Raw genomic sequence first — 16,075 nt, forward strand, 5'->3', positions numbered from 1 at the left:
AGTTCTTCCCAAGTCTTCAGTCACCACCATCTGGAAGGACAGATGTATGGGAAGCCCACCAACTTTGTTTTAACAAAAATATACTTTTATTCATTAAAAAAAAGTCTCTTTGTATATATACATTGTCACAAAAACAGTTCGGTTCCATCCAAAAAAGCCAAAACCCCTCATACACTTACAATACTAATATTTACATATATTTGAAACGCTGGGGGGTATGATAACTGAACAGATCTCCATTTGCCTTCAGTAGGGAGATCTCGGACAGTGGGTCTTTCCCCAATGCACCTTGATGATAGCTGCCCCAATTGTCCCTCAGCATGTAGTCCTGGACCCCGGAATGTGCCAGTCTGCAACACTCAGACGGGGTCAACACCTTATTCTGGAAAACCAGTAGGTTTCAGGCAGACTAAAAAGCATCTTTCAGTGAGTTGATGGTCCTCCGGGTACAGTCGATGTTTGTCTGTGTGTGTGTGTCCGGGGAACAGACCGTAGAGCACAGAGTTCCATGATCTTGGAACTGCTTGGGATGAACATAAGCCACTGGATCTTTCTCCAGATGTCCTTTGCAAAAGCGCATTCTAGAAGCAAGTGTGCGACTGTCTCTACAACCGAGGACAACGTGTGATGGTGCAGACTGACCGGGCGTACATGAAGGATCTCACAGATAGTGTCCTTCTCCCCACCAGCAATGCAATGTGTTGGTGCTTGTTGGAAAGTTATGGTGATGAGGCATTTGGCCAAATCACTTTGACAATCTGTTCAGAGAAACACGCAACAGGATTCACCCTCTCCTTTTCCTGCAGCATCTTGAGAATGCTGTGTGCTGACCACTTCCTGATGGACTGGTGGTCAAGGTATTTTTCTTTGCAAATTTCTCCATGAAGGACAGATGATTCAGAACAGCAGCCAGCAGCGAGGCCAGTCCTATCCTTCACAACCCCGGGGACAGGTAGAACCTCAGTACATAGTGACACTTGGTGTTTGCATACCAAGGGTTTCTGCACAGCTTGATGCAGCCACACATAAAGATGGCCATCAGGGTGAGGGCAACATTGGGTATGTTCCTCCCTCTCCTATCCAGAGTTTTGTACATGGAATTCTTGCAGACCTGGTCCATCTTAGGTTTCCAGATGGAATAGAAGATGGCTCAGGTGACTGAAACAGCAGTTTCAGGGAATGGGCCAGACCTGTGCTACATGCAACAACAGAGAGAGCACCTCACGACTGATGACCACGTTTTTAACCCACATGAAGAGGGAGTAGTGCTCCCAAATTCTAGTTTTTGTTTTACTTTGACGATGCACTCCTGCCAAGATTTTGTGTACACCCTGGCCCCTCTGAGTCCTATTCTCAGCACGTTCAGGTAATTTGTCCTGATAGTGAAGGAAAAGAAGGATTGGTTGGCTCAGTTCCCAAAGAACATGGCCTTGCTCTTGCCATGATTTACCTTGGCCTCCCAATGCCAGTTCGTACTGGTCACCGATCTGAGTAGAAAACAGCGACTTCAACCATGTACAGGGAGGCTTTCCCTTCCAAGCCCCACACTGCTGACATGGAAATATATTGCCATTTCTTTACTGGAGACAGGCCGCCTACTTGCGGAATGTTTCAGAGAACACCTCTGGGACACCCAGACCAACCAACCCAACCACCCTGTGGCTCAACACTTCAACTCCCCCTCCCACTCCGCCAAGGACATGCAGGTCCTTGGACTCCTCCATCGCCAGACCATAGCAATACGACGGCTGGAGGAAGAGCGCCTCATCAAGGGATGAATTCCGATTTCTCCAGTTTCCTAATTTCCCCTCACCCCACCTTGTCTCAGTCCCAACCCTCGAACTCAGCACCACCTTCCTAACCTGCAATCTTCTTCCTGACCTCTCTGCCCCCATCCCCACTCCGGCCTATCACCCTCACCTTAACCTCCTTCCACCTATCGTATTTTCAACGCCCCTCCTCCAAGTCCCTACCTTTTATCTTAGCCTGCTTGGCACACTTTCCTCATTCCTGAAGAAGGGCTCATGCCCGAAACGTCGATTCTCCTGCTCCTTGGATGCTGCCTGACCTGCGCTTTTCCAGCAACACATTTTCAGCTCTCATCTCCAGCATCTGCAGTCCTCACTTGCTCCTATTTCTTTACTGTTGTTGAGTCAAAATCCTGGAACTCTGATTCAGTCAACATGATGGGTGTACTACATCTTTGATGCTACAGTGGTTCATTATGGCATCTCCAACAACTTCTCCTAGGCAATTGGGGGCAGGCAATAAATGGCCTAGTTGGTGATTTCCCAAAAAATTTTTAAAAAGTGATGAAAATACAGATCAATGTGTGAATTTTGAAAAGCTTGTATGTGGATGGTACTAAGACAGGAATTGAAAAATACACCTTCAGTGCAAAATACATTCAAAATTATAAATATTATTATCAGTGATTGGAATTTTATTCTCAACAATCTTAACGTGTATTGTTTGAGCCAATAACAACTACTCATCCTTGTTAAAATTTTGGATATTGGTGTAGTCATTGCTACTGTTTACGGTGTTCTGTATGTTAGTGCGCATGACTGAAGTTGCCAACTTCTAAGATAATTTAGATCAATAACAAAGCAGGATAATGGCCTGAGCAATGACCAGTAAATCTTCCTATTCTGTGGTAGTGTAAATATCACTGTTATCCAATCTTCCATCCTTTGCCTCCGTCCTTCTTAAAAAGAAGGGGGATTTTTCTTGTATCAAAATCTCTTTGCTGGAATTGGATCAAAGCTAGAGTTAGACTTCATTATTTGCATTGCTGAAATATAGTTTGTAGGCTGCACTCATGTCAAAATGAACTGCAACTGAACTGGCATGAATTCAGGATTTTACAATGAGTGAGAGACCACCTGATCCAGCTTCTTACTGAAATGTAGGTGAAAGGGGAGGTCTCTCAGTTCCTCAAGCCCTGTCTGACCAGTTTATTTGATATAGCTGATCTGTACCTTAACTCCATTTACCCACCTGAGCTACATAATCTTTAATCCACTGGTCTAAAAGCAATCTATCACTCACAGCTTTGAAATTTTCAATTGATCTACTCTCAACAACTTTCTCTGAGGCGTGAATTCCAGATTTCAACAATTATTGTGTGAAGGTATGCTTCCTGGCATCATTCATGAATGGGTTGGCTGCAACTTTGCAATTACGGGCTGAATTTTCTTCTTTTTAAGCGAGAGATTTTTGCAGCGTTACACTCACTGGTACCGTATTTAAATTCCAAATGTGTGCCATTTCAGATGCTGCACACCAGGAACTGTCCTTCACACTGGTCCTGCAATGTTTATAGCATCACAGAATCCCTACTGTGTGGAAGCAAGCCATTCAGCCCATCGAGTCCATACCGACCCCCCAAAGAGCATCTCACCCAGACCCAACCCACTACCCGATCCCTGTAACCTTGAGTTTCCCATGACTAATCCACCTAACTGTCACATTCCTGGATACTACAGGGCAATTTAGCATTGCCAATTAACCTAACCTGCACATCTTTGGACTAATGGAGGAAACGGGAGCACCCGGAGAAAATCTACATAGGCATGCAGAGAACACTCAAACTCTCAGTCACCCAAGGGTGAAATCGAACCCTGGCCTGTGAGGCAGCAGTGCAAACCACTGACCCATCACACTGCCAATAGTTATCCTTAAACAAATGCTCCGGAAGGCTAGTTAGCTCTTTCATTCGCCAACAAGGGTGGTGGAAAGGACCCGTGGTCACTCATTAGTGAGATTCAGGATTTGCAGTTTAAATCCAAGGGGAAAATATGAAGTTCTTTTCTCAACATGAAGAGTCTGATCTTTTCATATTTGCAGGATTTTCTTGACTTTCTTGCCGTTATTCAAGAGAACAGAAAAATACTCTTGTTCTGGATTGCCCCACTCAAGCACGTAAGGTAGAAAGAGAAATCCTATCAGCTGTCTTGAACATTGTAAATACCTGAACAAGAACACTTTGTAAAAAAACATTCATGGGATGTAGGCACCGCAACTTGGCCAGCATTTATTATCTATCCCTCGTAACCCTTGAGAAGGTCATGAGCTGCCTTCTTGAACTGCTGCAGTTGTATTTACATTAGGGATGTTCACCCAATGCCACTGAAGGAACAGTGGTATATTTTCAAGTCAGGATGATGAGTGTCTTGGAGGAGAACATGCAAGTTGTGGTGTTCCAATTTATCTGCTGTCCTTTTCCTTCTACATGATGGTGGTCATGAGTTTGAAAGCTGCTTCTTTATTACATCTTGAAACTGCACCCAACCAGGCCAGTGGGGAATGTTCCAACTCACTCCTGATTTGTGCCTTGTAGATGGTGGACGGTTTTGTGAAGCCAGGAGTTGGTTGCTTGCTGCAGGACTCCTAGCCTTTGACCTGTCTCGTTGTAATGTTTGTATGGCTAGTCCAGTTCAGTTTCTGGTCTTCGTTTCCCACAATTTTGATAGTGGGATTTCAGCGATTGTGATGCTATTGAATGTCAAGGGACAATGATTAGACTCCTTATTGAAAGACACTCATGTGCAATTATTATTGGCCACTGTTTTTCTGGTATTGTTCAGGACCTGCTGCACTTAAACATGGACTGCTTCAGTACCTGAAGAGCCACAAATGATCCTGAAATTGTGTAGTCATCAGCAAACATCCCCACTTCTGATCTTCTGAGGGAAGAAAGGTCATTGATGAAGCAGCTGAAGATGTTTCATTATTCTGAGGAACTCCTTCAGAGGTGCCCTGGAGTTGGGATGACTGATCTACAACAACCACAACCGTCTTCCTATGTGTCAGATATAACTATAATCAATTTTCCCCTTAATTCCAGTTTTACTAAAGCTCCTTGATACCATACTCAGTCAAATATTACCTTGATGCTGATGGAGATCGTTGTCTCCTCACATTTGAAATTCAGCTCTCTTATCTATGTTTGAACAAAGGCTGTAATGATATCTTCCATCTGATGATTGAGAGAAGACTGATGGTGTGATAATTGGCCAGGTTGGATTTGCCCTGCATTTTGTGTACAGGGCATACCTGAGTAATTTTCCACATTGCAAGATAGATGCTAGTGTTGTAGCTGTGCTCGAAAACCTTAGCTGGGGTACAGTAGATTCTGAAGCACTTGACTTAAATACTATTGCCAGAATGTTGTTAGGGCCCGTAGCCTTTTGTATCCATTATCTCCTGCTATTTTTCAATATTGTGGAGTGAATCGAACTTGCTGAAGATGAGAATCTCTGATGCTTAGGCACCTCCAGAGGAGGTCATGTTGGATCATCCACTCTGAAATTCTACCTAAAGATTGCTGTAAGTGTTTCAACCCTTGTCTTTTGCATTGATGTGTTGGGCTGCCCCTACCGCTGAGCATGGGGTTATTTCTACAATTGTGAGTTGTTTAATTATCTGCCACCATTCAAGACTGAATGTGGCAGGACTGTAGAGTTTAGATCTGATCTATTTGTTGTGGAATTTCTCAGCTTTGTTTATCACTTGCTACTTCTGTTTGGGTTACAAGGGGTGAGTGGGTACAAGCTGAGTTAACTAGTTGCTCTGTAATGTGAAGCACAGATTCTTCAAAAGAAATACTGGAATGATTTTATGTTTTCCATGCTCGACAAGAATTAATACAGAAGAACCTTGATTATCCGAACAAGATGGGTGGCCCCTATTTTGTTCAGATAATTGATTATTCGGTTAATTTATTTCCTCTGGGGCTCAGAGTTTTCTGTGAAGTTTGCTCCCCATTCAGGAGACTAGGCAAACACACACTGCACGCGAGACCTCCCACTCTGCCCACCCCAATCCCATCCAACACCGCCCCACACCCCCATCCGTCCCCACCCATCGTCCGTTCCCTGTCTGCACCCCCCTCGGCAGCCAGACTGGACGCCAGCAGTAAGACTGCTGCTGCCTTTGTGAGGTAAGTCTCCAAATAGCGTGTGTATATACACACACACAACTTTTTACTGCAACGTTTTGACAGGTTCCATCTCTGCCCTGTACAGGACAATATTGGAGAGATTATCTGGGGAAGGGAGATTTAGGGTACACCCCTATATAGAATTCCAGGGAAAGTATCGGGGAGAGAGCGAGGGCAGGAGGTCAGTCATTTGGAGAGGTTGCCTGGACTGTCCAGGACTGTGCTCGGCAGCATTTCAGTGAGCCGTGTTCGTTTTTAATCATTGTACCTGTAAAGAAAATATGCTTTTCAGGGTTGAAACTGCTCTTTGACGTAATGTTTCTATCGGGACCTTGAGATCCTCTTCGGATAATCCGATATTCAGATAATCGATATTCAGATAATTGATATTCAGATAATTGAGGTTCCTCAGTACTGGGTTAATTGTGCAGTTTAAATTTTGATCGATAGATTTTTATTGGGGTAGCTTATGAAAAGAAATGGAATAAAGATGGGTAAATGCAATTTGACCATGATCTAACTGAATAGATTGAAGGGAGGAGTGTCTTGCTTCGATTTCCATATTTATCAGAACTGAAACAATTGCAGGTGAAGAATACCCACCTATACAGTGAGGCATTCTATATTTGTGTATAAATGAGAATCGGAATCCAGTAACAACTACAATTTTCACATACCGTAATATCAAGTTCCTTCACTTGATCAAAAACCTGGAGCTCCTTCCCTAATATGCTGCAGGTGTTTTTGTAACTAATGGGGAATGCATGGTTCAAGAAGGTAAAACATCACCTGCCTTCTCAAGAACATTTAGGGATGGGCAATACGTACTGACCGTAGGGTGGTGAATCTGTGAAGCTCATTGTCGCTGTGGAGGCCAAGTCTTTGCATGTTTTTAAGGCAGTGATGGATAGGTTCTTGATTGATAAAGGAATCAAAGGTTATGGGGAGAAGGCAGGAGAATGAGGTTGAGAAACATGAGTCGCAGAGTGTGGTGTTGGAAAAGCACAGCAAGTCAGGCAGTATCCGAGGAGCAGGAGAGTCAATATTTCGGGCATAAGCCCTTCATCAGGAATGGTTGAGAAACATGTCAGCCACGATAGAATGGCAGAGCAGACATGATGGCCCTAGTGGCATAATTCTGCTCCTATATCTTATGATTTTATGGCCCATTCAGAGAAGCCCACATTCCCTGAATTTTTTTTAAAAAAGTGAACAGTTTCCATATTAAGTTCTGAGCTGTGAACTTCACTTCCATTCAGATTATAGAATTTGTCATTTCAGCAAGAGAACTTGATTGCTACTAAAATTGTGCATTTTACATTACTGTTCGAAACTAAACACATTTTTGTCTAAAATGAATCAACAAAAATAATTACTTCATAACTAATCTATTTCTTTTCATAACAAGTAAAAGTTGAGTTATCAACAAAATGAGTGTTATGAATTGATTTATTTTCCACTTCACAGGAGTTGTCTGCCGTGCTCCCTTTGGCGTATACTTAGTTTCTTTCAACTGAGACAGTAGGCGTTGCTATGTCGCACTCTGTGAAAGAAATTCAGGCGTATAGACATGTTCACTAATTTACAAAAGAGGTTCTTTTTATTATTATTATTTAGCGTCTGGCTGCTGCAATAGTCCTTCAGTTCTCAGCGGGTTAACTGAAGAACAGGAGATGGATTGTAATTGGCCTATTTATGGGTGTTTTGCATGTGAATACTGTGCTAGTGAAGCATTACTAAGTCTGTTGTGAATGACAGGGTGATTAGAATTTAGATTAGGAAACCCATTCACTACTCAGAAAGTACAGTAATTGGCTCAGTGTGGTGAAAGTTGATTACATGTAATGATAAAGTAATAATTTTGGTTTTTAATATTGATCTAAATAAGCAGAAAGTTCGTTTAGTGACACCTTCAACCAGTGTTTGAAAAAATATAATCTGTGTGGTATCCCACTGCCAGTGAAATTAAAAAGAGAACCATGCTACTATGGGGAAGTTTGCAAAGGAGTCGTGTGCATTTTATGTAAGTCTGCAGTCTCATTAAGTAATACCCCGGTGTAAAATAAATTAAAAGTGATTTCTCTTTGGAAAGATTGTTCTGTTAAGGGTGTATTGTGAATTTACTTCAAAATATAACTTAAGTTTTAAATTTAGATTTGTTGTTAATGAGATTATCTGAAGGAGTTATGGATATATTTGGAAAGTTACTGATGAGTTGTCTGAGTGCATTAAGGGTAGGTTACATTGATAAGAAATGTATTACCATCAATGTGAATTTAAGTGATTTAAAAGCCTTCATTTTGTCAAAATTCTTCTGAACTTTAGTTGTAACTTATTAGTGAAGAAATTAATTAAAACATTAAGAATTCTTGTATTCGTTACCTGCGCTACAGAATGTTAGTAATCAAGCACTGTATACATTGCTTTATTAAACAGTTATATATCCACCAATCAGGGCACCTTAAATAAGCTATAATTATTTTTATTAAATATAGTTTGCAAAAGAAATAATTGTTCAAATAGATAGTAACCAGATTCTGTGATGTTTGCTATTTCCCTGTTTCTGAAATGAGATTGAACAGCCATTAGTCTTCAATGTCTCCTCAGGGCTAGTAACACTGAAAATGGAGTCCATGAAGTAACTTACAAGTGAAAACAAGCAGAGACTGAGTGGTAGCTACCACATCACCCTGAACTTCTAAAATACTATTGATAAGAAACCTAACTAATGGTTTAAATGTTGTGCCTACTGCCATGCTGTTACTTGAAATAGTGACCTTTTTCCTTTGAAGAAATAATACCATATGTTGATAATTATTACTAACATGATGATGAGGGCTTGAACACGTGTATTGGAACACTGGACATGACATGCTGTTTATCTTGCTAATTTTTAAACAGTTGATTAAAGACTGAATTACCACTGTTTAAATAGACCTAATCTCACTGAACAGTTATATTACAAAATACACTTCTGATAAAAGGTTGAAACCGAATTGCAGTCCAAATGTCTGATGAATCAAGGCATGTGGAAGTTAACTTAGAGGCACCATTTTACCTCCCTGTTTGTGGCATACTGTTGCTGGCTGTTACATCATTGTTTTGGAAGATGTGAAAGATCTGTTGCAAGCAGGAGGAGCCTCTTAAATATTTAATACTTAGGATAGCAGTATAATGTGATTTTAATGATGGGTTAAGTCAGACACTGAGCTCACCTTGCTGGAGGAAGCTTTTATCACATGGATTTAGGTCTAGAAACTCATAAATATTGAAACTTTTTTTATATAGCATTCTTGTGAGCAGAAGGAAAGCTGCCTCTGGTTCCCAAGGTACTTCACAGATGCATTTAAAATCAAAATATGACATCAAGTCACTTAGAGATATTAAGATAGGTGTCTCAAAACAAAATCAAAGGTTTAAGTTAGTGTTTTAAAGTGTGAACACAAGGTAGAGATGTGGAAAGGTGTAAGGAGCCTAAGCAGCTGAAGGATTGGCCACCACGTGGCGCAATCATAATTTGCGATGCGCAGGAGGTTGAAATGGAGAACTATGGATATCTCAGAGGTTTTGGAGTCTGGAAGAGATCACAGGGACCTGAATGGACTGTGCCATGAAAAGATTTGAAAACAAGGATGAAAATTTTAAAATTGAGACCTTGTTTAACTGACCGTCCATGCAGGAAGGATGTGTGAATGGGATTTGGTATGAATTAGGATGGAGTCAGCAGATGCTGTGAATCAACATGACTATTTTAAGTTGGAAAATGAGTAGAATGTTCAAAATAATTGATTGTAAGTTCTTTAGGAATCTTATGGGGATTATTCTCACTCTCAGTAGAAAGAGTTATAGGTAGAATCTTGAGGTTTATGATGCACTATTGTTCAGTATTCAAGTATCCTTTTGAGTACGAAGGTTTCAGAACAATCACATTATTCTAATAGTTCAGCAGCTGTATAAAGTTAATTGACAAAATTCTTGATGTTGAAAGTTTTGAAGATTCATTAAACACATGCAAAGAACGTTTAATAATTCACATCTGTGCCTGAATAAATTGGAAAAGCGTTGGTGGTAGTATATTCCTCACCCTCACAGATGAGATAAAGGGGCAATTGGAGAGTTAAATGCTGTCTCAATGGTCTAATTCTTCGGCATGAGCCAGGATAATAGAAGCCAAACCATTTGAAAAGGTCCTGGCAGAATTGAACCAGATTTGTAGAGACAAGCTCCCAAGAGCACCTTTTGCCTTTAAATTGAGTTGAGTGGGAACACTATATGACCTCTCAAGAAGCTAATCATTAGCCAATTCTTTCAGAGTGAATTGAGTTTTCCAAACTCTGACCCTTCACATCACTTCATGTTTCTGCCTTACAAGACTAAATAAACCCCCTAAAACTGCAGTTGTAGAGAATTTTGATTTTCCATTTCCCAAATCGGTGCATTTGGGGATTGTTGCTGTCAGTCAGCTTTATTGTAAGTGAAGGAAACTGTCAAAGTAAACTAACTTTAATATTTTGAAAATAGATTTTGTGTCATTTAAAGTTCACAGCTAAAGTAGTTCCACAGGTTTGCCAGGGATGTCTGCACAATGTGATTTTGTTGAGAGAGAGAGAGAGACCTTGGGACGGTTTAACTGAGTCGGAGGACGACCATATATCTTCTACTGTTACACTTCTACATTAACAAAAGGGAGGAGTAGTTTGGACAGACAGTTGTTTAATGGCTTCTGCCTGTGTTGCTTTCCCCCGATTGAAACTGTAAGGAGTGAAATTGGGATCAATAGTATTTGTTTTTGCACATTTTGCCCCACATATTCTGAAGTAGCATGCTGTGCATTAGGTGGCATGTTGGTAATGAGTTTTTGATTAGATTAGATTTCCCTTCAGTGTGGAAACAGGCCCTTCAGCCCAAAAAGTCCACACTGACCCTCCAAAGAGTAACCCACCCAGACCCATTTCCCTTTGACTAATGCACTTAACACTATGGGCAATTTAGCATGGTCAATTCACCTAACCTGCACATCTTTGGACTGCGGGAGGAAACCAGAGCACCCGGAGGAAACCCACGCAGACACAGGGAGAATGTGCAAACTCCACACAGACAGTCGCCCGAAGCTGGAATTGAACCCGAGTCCCTGGTGCTGTGAGGCTGCAGTGCTGACCACTGAGCCACCGTACCGCCCCAGGTTACTATACTGACGTCCACTGAAAGTATGCAGAGCACGCACATCATGACATCAATTAACATGCAGCCCAATGTTGACACCATTTCACAATTTTGGAAGTCGAAACCTACAAATTTCCACAGAAACATAAAACAACACATTACTGAGCCTGTTTAAAGGGATTATCAACAACCAGTAGGTTCGTAACTGAGCTTCGCTGCAATGTTTGGATGCGCTATTCATTCTTGCTACAAGTTTACATAGATTGCTTGGGCTGGTGTACAAATACTTTTTGGTAACTTGATGGTTTGTGCACAAGCCAGTTCTTTCACATATAGTCCCATAGACCACCATCTCGGAATTGAGCACATTTAGGAGCATGAGCAGTAGGCACAACAGGAGACATGGATGGGCAGACCATACTAATACAAACTGTTGGGTTCTCCGACCTGAATGTCATCAGTGGCTAAGGTTTGAGATGCCTATGCTTCACTGAAATTTGTCATTTGTAACAGCAGATGATCAACTTTTACTTTGGTAGGAACTTTTGAACTGGGAGCAACAGTTGACTGTATGGCCTTAAGGGCTTGCTTTACTGTTCAGTACAATCACACTTGATCTCCTGCTTCAGTTCCTGTTCTGTGCCTGCTCTCCTCATCCCTTGCTTCCCAGAAAGACCAGAAATCTGTCTACATAACCTGTAAATACTTTCAACAGCAATGCATCCATAACCCCTTTGGGTACAGATTTCCAAATACAGGGGAGCCTCGATTATCCAAATACCAATTATCTGAAAATTGGATTATCCGAAGGTCCCAGTAGAAACATTACATCAAAGACGTGTTTCCAACAGTGATTGCGTCTTTTGTTACAGTGATTGACTGACCTCCTGCCCTTTCTTTCTCTCTCCCCACACTTTCCCTGGAGTCCTACAGAGGGGTGTACCCTAACCCCCCCCCCACCACCACCAACTCCCACTGCTTCCCAGGAATAATCTCTCCAACATTGTCCTGTGCAGGGCAAAAGTGTAACCTGTCAAAACTTTACAGTAAAAAGTTGTGTCTGTGCACGAATTGGAGACTTACCCACAAAGGCAGCTGCAGCAACAGCAATCTTGTTGTTGGTTTACAGTCCGGTTGCCCCGGAGTAGTGGGGGGGGGGGGGGAGGGAGGGGGGGGGGGGGAATGGTTGGCAGCGGGCTGTGTTCGGGGCAGGGACTTGTGCGCTTTGTGCTGGGGGTGCGGGGTGGAGTCGGACCGGGTTGGGGAGCAGGGTTGACCAGGTTGGGTGCGGGGTCGGGTTTGGACCGGGTTAGGTTTGGTGCTGGACAGGGAGAGCAGTGTTGAGGGCGGGGGCTCGCGCGCTGCATGCTGCTAGTCTCCTGAACGGAGAGCAGACTTTAAAATTCCGAGCTGGGGATGTCTGCACAATGTGATTTTGTTAAGAGAAATAAGTTTGTAAATACAGTGGAAACTCGATTATCCGAACGAGATGGGCAGGCACTATTCCGTTCAGATAATCAATTATTCGGAAAATTGATTATCAGTGTGGAAACAGGCCCTTCAGCCCAAAAAGTCCACACTGACCCTCCAAAGAGTAACCCACCCAGACCCATTTCCCTTTGACTAATGCACTTAACACTACGGGCAATTTAGCATGGTCAATTCACCTAACCTGCACATCTTTGGACTGTGGGAGGAAACCAGAGCACCCGGAGGAAACCCACGCAGACACAGGGAGAATGTGCCCTGGGGTCCTAGTCTCTCCTGCTAATGGAAACATCATCCCAATGTCCACTCGGTCCAGGCTGTTCAATGTTCTGTAAATTTCAATTAGATGCCCCCCTCATCCTTCTAAACTCCATCGAGTATCGACTCAGAGACCTCAAACATTCCTCATATGTTAAGCCTTTCATTCCTGGTCTGACCAGAGTCATATAGTGCTGCAGAAGTACATCCCTGCTTTTACATTAAATTCCTGTTGAAATAAATGCCGCATTTCCCTTTCTAATTACCAACTCAACCTACCTTAAGAGAATCCTCAACTAGAACTCCCAAGATCCTTTGCACTTCAGATTTCTGAACCAACTCCCCATTTAGAAAATAGTATATGCATCTATTCTTCCTACTAAAGTGTATGACCTCCGCTTTCCAACGTTGTATTCCATCTTCCAGTTCTTTGCCAACTCTCCTAACCTGTCTAATTCCTTTTGCAGCCTCCCTGCTGCTTCAATACTACCCGTCCCTCCACCCAAAGTGCTTCTCAGGTAATGTTTCTCCTCATAGGACAGGCCTCTCAGCGCAGGGACCAACCTAGTGAGTCTGCTTCATACTACTGGCAATGTGTGTATGTCTTTCCTTAAATAAAGAGATCAAAGCTGTACACAGTGCTCAAGGCGCTGGATTTTATGATTTCTGGCCAGCATGTTTGAAGGTGGGAGGGGTCAGAGAGAAAAGGCTATTGGGGCAGTGTGTGTTCTGGAGGTGGTGTCACTGTTGTAAAATAAAGCAGACCTCTCTCCAATTTTGTAGGGCATTGGATAGGCAGTCCTAAGGCCTATTGAAGGCCCTTAAGTGACCAATAAAAGGCTACTATAGAGCTTCCTTACATTAACAGCAGTATTTTACCCACCCGTGTAAAAACTAATGGGTGTTTGGGCCAGCAGATTTTGATGGGTGATTTTAATGGTGGCTAGTTTCAGGCAAGGAGCAAGGTATCCTTTGATTGACTCTTGTGGCCATAGAAGGTATTCACTATCAACAACATCAAATCATCATTTAACCATACCATGGTGCTCTCTCAGTTCCAGACCAAAGATCCCTCAAGCTCTTTTTTGGGGCCTACCAGCCAGACCTTGACAATATCCTGGAATTGGCTTCAGTCCAGCCTCTAAATTGCTCTTCTTAGGAGAACTTGGAGTAGTTACGGCAGTGACCAATGTTAAAACTATGTGATCCTAAGACTATAGTGCTGCTAATCATTTGGAACATCTCCAGTTTATTTTTAATTTGTTCACTGGCTGAGCAAGTGTTTTGCCCATCCCTAGTTGACCCTTGGAAGGTGCTGGTGAGATGCCTTCTTGAACTGCTGCTATTGTTGTGGTATATGAACACCCACTGAGCTGTAAAGAAGGGATTTCTAGGATTTTGACCCAACATTAATGAAGGAACGACAATATGTTTCCACGTCAGGATGGTAAGTGGCTTAGAGGTAAACTCAAAGGTGCTGGTGTACCCTTGCATCTGCTGACATTGACATTGTCCTTCTCGATGATAGAGGCTGTGGGGTTGTAAAATTGCTGTTGAAGGTGTCTAAGTGATTTAGCATCTGTCAAATGGTACACACTGCTGCCACTTTGTGTTGGTGGAGAAGAGTGAATGTTACAGGTAATGGGTTGGGTGCTAGTTAAGCAGAGTGCTTTGTCCTGGATAATGTCAAGCTTTTCCTGAATGTTGTTGGAGCTACACCCATCCAGACCAGTGGGAGTCACATACCTGACTTGTGCCTTGTAGATGGTAAGCAGGAATTGGGGAGTCAGGAGGTCAATTACTGGCTGAAAGATTCCTTGCCTTTGACCTGCTCTGCCAGTCACAGTAATTATGAGGCTGGTCTCCGTTTAGTTCTTGTTAATTGGATATACGCCAAGATGTTTATAGTTGAGGGTTCTGTGCAACCGTGTAGAAAGAGAACATTTGTCCCATCGAGTTTGCATTGATCCTTCAAAGACCATCCCACCAAAACCCAGCCCACAGCCAATCCCTGTAACCTTGCATTTGCCCCCTAACTTGCACACCTCTTGACGCTATGGGCAATTTAGGATGGTCAATCCACCTAACTTGCCTGTCTCTGGACTGTGGAAAAAAAACCGGAGCACCCTTTGGAAACCCATGCAGACACTGGGAGAACATGCAAACTCCTCACTCAAGGCTGGAATCAAACCCAGGTCTCTGGTGCGGTGAGACAGCAGTACTAACCACTGGGTCACAGTGCTGTACACTTGTGGTAATGCCATTAAATCTCAAAGGCTGATGATTAAATGCTCTCTTGTTGGATATGGTCATTGTCTGGAACTTATGAATGTTACTTGCCAATTATCAACTCAAGCCTAGATGTTGCTCATGTCTTGCTGTGGACTGTTTTGGTTTCTGAAGAGCCATTAATCTTGTGCAATTATCAGTGAACAGCTCTACTTCTGACTTCATGATGGAGGGGGGTAAGATAAGGCAAACACAATGTTCTGTAAAATCCAGAATTGTGGTACCTCTAAAGCACTATAAAATTGTAATGAGATTTCCTTTTTGTTGTACTTCCAATAAATTCCAATAAATTCCAATTTTCCTTCCCAGTTGCGAAATTTCTTTGTTTTTTGTTTCTCTAGCCTTAATTACTCTTTGTCAACTTTCAAATGTCTCAAATACTTGTTATTTTTATGTTTGGCTTTTGATGTCTACCTCTTTGCTGACTACACAGAACTTTTTTTTTTGTTCTAACAGTGGTGTTGGTACATATATGGACCACAATGGCTGGATCCACCTCGCCCACCTCTCCACGCTTGAGCACATGTCCCAAATCCAAACTCCTGGCATGCAGTGCAGCCTTCTGCACTCTCTCTTGCTCTTTGCAACAATACTGTCAATCCCCCTCACTGCACTGTCTTCTACCATCACTACATTGCTTTTTACTTCCTCCACTGAATGATTTCTTGTGCTATGGTGACAGGGTCAGTTAACTCATCTAGCCCGAAGCCATCATTCACATCCAAACAAGTTGAAAGAACTCAAACCTGTTGGGCAATTGCAAAGGTTGAACCTCCTGCATTCTTGCCTTCTGAGTCCCTTTACCTGTCTTACTCACAGTCACATGCTTTTACCCTGACCAGTTATCAAATCAGAAAACACCATCCCAAATATTGTGACCACCTCCTTCCCTAATGTATTGCAGTGTCTGCAATTCAACCTCCAGGTCACAAA

The 16,075-nt window shown here is 42.5% G+C and overlaps 1 protein-coding gene across 7 annotated transcripts in view; it reads left to right on the forward strand.

Moving 5' to 3' along the window:
- The window catches only part of tcf4 (transcription factor 4), a 618,789-nt gene that overhangs the window by 347,281 nt on the left and 255,433 nt on the right, over positions 1–16,075 (forward strand). Inside the window, exon 1 of one of the 7 annotated variants that reach the window (XM_043674333.2) lies at positions 7,860–7,967. The exons of the other annotated variants lie outside the window; for them this stretch is intronic. Coding sequence (XP_043530268.1) covers positions 7,932–7,967 — 36 coding nt within the window. The 5' untranslated portion in view covers positions 7,860–7,931. Of the gene's footprint in view, positions 1–7,859; positions 7,968–16,075 lie in introns of those variants that run through there. 7 annotated transcript variants of the gene reach the window in all.

This window comes from Chiloscyllium plagiosum, unplaced genomic scaffold (assembly GCF_037043375.1).
Source record: "Chiloscyllium plagiosum isolate Xiang-an unplaced genomic scaffold, Cpla_swu_hap1 HiC_scaffold_1, whole genome shotgun sequence".
Taxonomy (NCBI): Eukaryota; Metazoa; Chordata; class Chondrichthyes; order Orectolobiformes; family Hemiscylliidae; genus Chiloscyllium; species Chiloscyllium plagiosum.